General features: G+C 51.4%; 1 protein-coding gene across 2 annotated transcripts; it reads right to left on the bottom strand.

Annotated features, from left to right (window-relative positions):
* Positions 1-7,010, bottom strand: C48H11orf58 (chromosome 48 C11orf58 homolog). 2 transcript variants are annotated; one of them, XM_078615657.1, is made up of 3 exons: positions 6,734-7,010; positions 1,405-1,514; positions 1-294 (listed from the first exon to the last, which is right to left on the bottom strand). In XM_078615657.1, exons 2-3 carry the CDS (start codon positions 1,495-1,497, stop codon positions 34-36), a joined length of 354 nt encoding a protein of 117 aa, XP_078471783.1. In that variant the 5' UTR covers positions 1,498-1,514; positions 6,734-7,010; the 3' UTR covers positions 1-33. The 2 variants fall into 2 exon arrangements, 1 of the variants encoding a protein (XP_078471783.1); XR_013588386.1 differs by lacking the exons at positions 1-294; positions 1,405-1,514 and adding an exon at positions 2,985-3,833.
* Positions 7,011-7,016: the final 6 nt, after the last annotated feature.

A 7,016-nucleotide genomic window follows, 5' to 3' on the forward strand; every position in this document is an offset into this window, starting at 1 on the left:
ACCCCCTGCCCCCCCCCGCCCCCCCCCGTGGTGTTAAACTGAAGAGGTGGAGAAGGTGGAGGTTGATGATGATGATGACGACGATGATGGTTTCACGAAGGCCATCTTGTAGATGGTCCGCACGCCGCCCCCGTTCTTCCCGTCGGGGTCACCGACTTTGACCTGCGGCTGCGGTGACCCCGAAAGGTCGGCCGGGGGGGGCGGGGCCGGGTCACGGGGTCGCGGGGGGCTGGAGGGCACGGGGCTCGGGGTCGTGACCTCGGGCGCCGGGGCGTTCAGGGGGGCGACGTCGGCCTAGGGGAGGGGGAGTGGGGGGGGTGAGTTGGGGTAGGGGGGTAGAGGGAGTGGGGGGAGGGGTGGTAGGGGGGTAGGGGGAGTGGGGGTAGGGGGAGGGGGGATGGGGGAGTGGGGGGATGGGGGGAGGGGGAGGGGGGATGGGGGGAGGGGGGAGTGGGGGGAGGGGGGGAGGAGGGGTTGGGGGAGGGGGGGAGGGGGGGGTTGGGGGATGGGGGGAGGGGGGGGATGGGGGTAGGGGGAGGGGGGGTAGAGGGAGGGGTGGTAGGGGGATGGGGGGAGGGGGATGGGGGGTTGGGGGGAGGGGGGGTTGGGGGAGGGGGGGTAGAGGGAGGGGTGGTAGGGGGATGGGGGGAGGGGGATGGGGGGAGGGGGATGGGGGGAGGGGGGGTTGGGGGGATGGGGGGTAGAGGGAGGGGTGGTAGGGGGATGGGGGGAGGGGGATGGGGGGAGGGGGATGGGGGGAGGGGGGGGTTGGGGGGATGGGGGGTAGAGGGAGGAGTGGTAGGGGGATGGGGGGAGGGGGATGGGGGGAGGGGGGGTTGGGGGGATGGGGGGTAGAGGGAGGGGTGGTAGGGGGATGGGGATAGGGGGAGTGGAGTGGAGGGGTGACAGGGGGGGAGGGGTAACTTTATTGAACCCTAGTTTCATCGTCATCAGATGACGCTCTGATGATGATGATACTGTGACGATGATGATGACGATGACGATGATGACGACGATGATGACGATGATGACGATGATGACGACGATGATGATGATGACGATGATGACGATGATGACGATGATGATGACGATGATGACGATGATGACGATGATGACGATGATGATGATGACGACGCTGTAATGATGATGATGATGACGATGATGACGACGATGATGATGACGACGCTGTAATGATGATGATGACGACGATGATGACGATGTGATGATGTTGATGATGTTGACGTTGATGATGTTGACGATGTTGATGATGTTGATGATGTTGGCGATGTGATGACAATGATGTTGACGATGTTGACGATGTTGATGATGTTGTTGACGATGTTGTTGATGATGTTGTTGACGATGATGTTGATGTTGATGATGTTGTTGTCGATGCGTGCTCACGTCAGCGTATCCCAGACCGCAGTGCCGTCGATGTCTGCCAGAGATCTTGTCTCCCACGCTGCGATCATATTGCCTCTCCAGCGCCTCCCTCATTCTGCCCTCCTCCTCCCCTATAGACACACAGACCCTATAGAGACCCTATAGACACACAGACCCTATAGAGACCCTATAGAGACCCTACAGACACACACACACAGAGTGTATGTCTCCCACGCTGCGATCATATTGCCTCTCCAGCGCCTCCCTCATTCTGCCCTCCTCCTCCCCTATAGACACACAGACCCTATAGAGACCCTATAGACACACAGACCCTATAGAGACCCTATAGAGACCCTACAGACACACACACACAGAGTGTATGTCTCCCACGCTGCGATCATATTGCCTCTCCAGCGCCTCCCTCATTCTGCCCTCCTCCTCCCCTATAGACACACAGACCCTATAGAGACCCTATAGACACACAGACCCTATAGAGACCCTATAGAGACCCTACAGACACACACACACAGAGTGTATGTCTCCCACGCTGCGATCATATTGCCTCTCCAGCGCCTCCCTTATTCTGCCCTCCTCCTCCCCTATAGACACACAGACCCTATAGAGACCCTATAGACACACAGACCCTATAGAGACCCTATAGAGACCCTACAGACACACACACACAGAGTGTATGTCTCCCACGCTGCGATCATATTGCCTCTCCAGCGCCTCCCTCATTCTGCCCTCCTCCTCCCCTATAGACACACAGACCCTATAGAGACCCTATAGACACACAGACCCTATAGAGACCCTATAGAGACCCTACAAACACACACACACAGAGTGTATGTCTCCCACGCTGCGATCATATTGCCTCTCCAGCGCCTCCCTTATTCTGCCCTCCTCCTCCCCTATAGACACACAGACCCTATAGAGACCCTATAGACACACAGACCCTATAGAGACCCTATAGAGACCCTACAGACACACACACACAGAGTGTATGTCTCCCACGCTGCGATCATATTGCCTCTCCAGCGCCTCCCTCATTCTGCCCTCCTCCTCCCCTATAGACACACAGACCCTATAGAGACCCTATAGACACACAGACCCTATAGAGACCCTATAGAGACCCTACAGACACACACACACAGAGTGTATGTCTCCCACGCTGCGATCATATTGCCTCTCCACCGCCTCCCTCATTCTGCCCTCCTCCTCCCCTATAGACACACAGACCCTATAGAGACCCTATAGACACACAAACCCTATAGAGACCCTACAGACACACACACACAGAGTGTATGTCTCCCACGCTGCGATCATATTGCCTCTCCAGCGCCTCCCTTATTCTGCCCTCCTCCTCCCCTATAGACACACAGACCCTATAGAGACCCTATAGACACACAGACCCTATAGAGACCCTATAGAGACCCTACAGACACACACACACAGAGTGTATGTCTCCCACGCTGCGATCATATTGCCTCTCCAGCGCCTCCCTCATTCTGCCCTCCTCCTCCCCTATAGACACACAGACCCTATAGAGACCCTATAGACACACAGACCCTATAGAGACCCTATAGAGACCCCTACAGACACACACACACAGAGTGTATGTCTCCCACGCTGCGATCATATTGCCTCTCCAGCGCCTCCCTCATTCTGCCCTCCTCCTCCCCTATAGACACACAGACCCTATAGAGACCCTATAGACACACAGACCCTATAGAGACCCTATAGAGACCCTACAGACACACACACACAGAGTGTATGTCTCCCACGCTGCGATCATATTGCCTCTCCAGCGCCTCCCTCATTCTGCCCTCCTCCTCCCCTATAGACACACAGACCCTATAGAGACCCTATAGACACACAGACCCTATAGAGACCCTACAGACACACACACACAGAGTGTATGTCTCCCACGCTGCGATCATATTGCCTCTCCAGCGCCTCCCTTATTCTGCCCTCCTCCTCCCCTATAGACACACAGACCCTATAGAGACCCTATAGACACACAGACCCTATAGAGACCCTATAGAGACCCTACAGACACACACACACAGAGTGTATGTCTCCCACGCTGCGATCATATTGCCTCTCCAGCGCCTCCCTCATTCTGCCCTCCTCCTCCCCTATAGACACACAGACCCTATAGAGACCCTATAGACACACAGACCCTATAGAGACCCTATAGAGACCCTACAGACACACACACACAGAGTGTATGTCTCCCACGCTGCGATCATATTGCCTCTCCAGCGCCTCCCTTATTCTGCCCTCCTCCTCCCCTATAGACACACAGACCCTATAGAGACCCTATAGACACACAGACCCTATAGAGACCCTATAGAGACCCTACAGACACACACACACAGAGTGTATGTCTCCCACGCTGCGATCATATTGCCTCTCCAGCGCCTCCCTCATTCTGCCCTCCTCCTCCCCTATAGACACACGCACAGACCCTATAGAGACCCTATAGACACACACACAGACCCTATAGAGATCCTACAGACACACACAGACCCCATAGACACCCTATAGACACACACACACAGACCCTATAGACACCCTACAGACACACACACACAGAGTGTATGTCTCCCACGCTGCGATCATATTGCCCTCCTCCTCCCCTATAGACACACAGACCCTATAGAGACCCCATAGAGACCCTACACACACCCAGACCCTATACAGACCCTACAGACACACATAAACCCTATAGACACACACACAGACCCTATAGAAACCCCATAGACATACATACACCCTATAGACACACACAGACCCTATAGAGACCCCATAGAGACCCTACACACACACAGACCCTATACAGACCCTACAGACACACATAAGCCCTATAGACACACACACACAGACCCTATAGAGACCCCATAGACATACATAAACCCTATAGATACACACACAGACCCTATAGAGACCCCATAGACATACATAAACCCTATAGACACACACAGACCCTATAGAGACCCTATAGAGACCCTATAGACACACAGATCCTATAGAGACCCCATAGACATACATAAACCCTATAGACCCACACATACCCTATAGAGACCCCATAGACATACATAAACCCTATAGACACACAGAAACCCTATAGAGACCCCATAGACATATATAAACCCTATAGAGACCTATAGACACACACACAGAGTGGATGAATGATTTAGTGAATGATTTAGTAAATGAGTGAGTAGGCGAATGAGTGGGTGGGCGAATGAGTGAGTGAATGAGTGAGTGGGTGAATGAATGGGTGGGCGAATGAGTGGGTAGGTGAATGAGTGAGTGAATAAGTGGGTAGGTGAATGAGTGGGTAGGTGAATGAGTGGGTAGGTGAATGAGTAAGTGGGTGAATGAGTGCGTGAATGAGTGGGTAGGTTGAATGAGTGAGTAGGCGAATGAGTGAGTGGGCGAATGAGTGAGTGAATGAGTGAGTGGGTGAATGAATGGGTGGGCAAATGAGTGGGTAGGTGAATGAGTGGGTAGGTGAATTAGTGGGTAGGTGAATGAGTGGGTGGGTAAATGAGTGGGTGGGCGAATGAGTGTGTGAATGAAATTGGTGGGTAAATGAATGGGTGGGCGAATGAGCGGGTGAATGAGTGCGTGAATGAATGAGTGGGCAAATGAGTGGGTAAGTGGGTGAATGAGTGGGTGGGTGAAAGAGTGGGTGAGTGGATGAGTGCGTGAATGAAATGGGTGGGTGAATGAGTGGGTGAATGAGTGAGTGGGTGAATGAGTGAGTGGGTGAATGAGTGAGTGAATGAGTGAGTAGGCGAATGAGTGGGTGGGCGAATGAGTGAGTGAATGAGTGAGTGGGTGAATGAGTGGGTGGGCTTGGGAACGAGTGAGTGGGTGAATGAGTGAGTGGGTGAACGAGTGAGTGGGTGAATGAGTGAGTGGGTGAATGAGTGAGTGGGTGAATGAGTGAGTGGGTGAATGAGTGAGTGGGTGAATGAGTGAGTGGGTGAATGAGTGAGTGGGTGAATGAGTGAGTAAGTGAGTGGGTGAATGAATGAGTGAGTGAATGAGTGAGTGGATGAGTGGGTGAATGAGTGAGTGGGTGAATGAATGAATGAGTGGGTGAATGAATTAATGAGTGAATGAGTGAGTGGGTGAATGAGTGAATGAGTGAGTGGGTGAATGAGTGAGTGAATGAGTGAGTGAATGAGTGAATGAATGAATGAGTGAGTGAATGAGTGAGTGAATTAATGAGTGAATGAATTAGTGAGTGAATGAGTGAGTGAATGAGTGAGTGAATGAGTGAATGAATTAGTGAATGAGTGAGTGAATTAATGAGTGAATGAGTGAGTGAATGAATGAGTGAGTGAATGAGTGAGTGAATGAGTAAATGAGTGAGTGAATGACTGAGTGAATGAATGGGTGAATGAGTGAGTGAATGAGTGAGTGAGTGAGTTAATGAGTGAGTGAATGAATGGGTGAATGAGTGAGTGAATGAGTAAATGAGTGAGTGAATGAGTGAATGAGTGAATGAGTGAGTGAATGAGTGAGTGAATGAGTGAATGAATGAATGAGTGAGTGAATGAGTGAGTGAATGAATTAGTGAGTGAATGAGTGAGTGAATTAATGAGTGAATGAATGAGTGAATGAATGAGTAAATGAGTGAGTGAATGAGTGAGTGAATGAGTGAATGAATTAGTGAATGAGTGAGTGAATTAATGAGTGAATGAGTGAGTGAATGAATGAGTGAATGAATGGGTGAATGAGTGAGTGAATGAGTGAGTGAGTGAATGAGTGAGTGAGTGAATGAGTGAGTGAATGAATGGGTGAATGAGTGAGTGAATGAGTGAGTGAGTGAATGAATTAGTGAATGAGTGAGTGAATGAATGAGTGAGTGAATGAGTGAGTGAATGAGTGAGTGAGTGAATGAGTGAGTGAGTGAATGAGTGAGTGAATGAATGGGTGAATGAGTGAGTGAATGAGTGAGTGAGTGAATGAATTAGTGAATGAATGAGTGAATGAATGGGTGAATGAGTGAATGAATGAGTGAGTGAATGAGTGAGTGAGTGAATGAGTGAGTGAATGAGTGAGTGAATGAGTAAATGAGTGAGTGAATGACTGAGTGAATGAATGGGTGAATGAGTGAGTGAATGAGTGAGTGAGTGAATGAGTGAGTGAGTGAATGAGTGAGTGAATGAATGGGTGAATGAGTGAGTGAATGAGTGAATGAATGGGTGAATGAATGGGTGAATGAGTGAGTGAATGAGTGAATGAGTGAGTGAGTGAATGAGTGAGTGAGTGAGTGAATGAATGGGTGAATGAATGAGTGAATGAGTGGACAGTTTGGCAGTCTGCTCACCGGAGCGGCAGGCTGTGTGGCTGCCGTGCTCACCAATCACCAGCCGCCCCTTGTGCGCCTTCTAGCAGAGACAAAGACACCCCAGGTAGCCTCTAACACACCGCCGGGGCAAGTGCTGTCAGTGACTTGCACCTACACAGACAAAGACACCCCAGGTAGCCTCTAACACACCGCCGGGGCAAGTGCTGTCAGTGACTTGCACCTACAAAGACAAAGCTCCCCCGTGTAGCCTCTGAACAGGCTGTAGGGGCAAGTGCTGTCAGTGATTTGCACCTAGACACAC

This window comes from Lampetra planeri, chromosome 48, assembly GCF_965212315.1.
Source record: "Lampetra planeri chromosome 48, kcLamPlan1.2.h2, whole genome shotgun sequence".
Classification (NCBI taxonomy): Eukaryota; Metazoa; Chordata; class Hyperoartia; order Petromyzontiformes; family Petromyzontidae; genus Lampetra; species Lampetra planeri.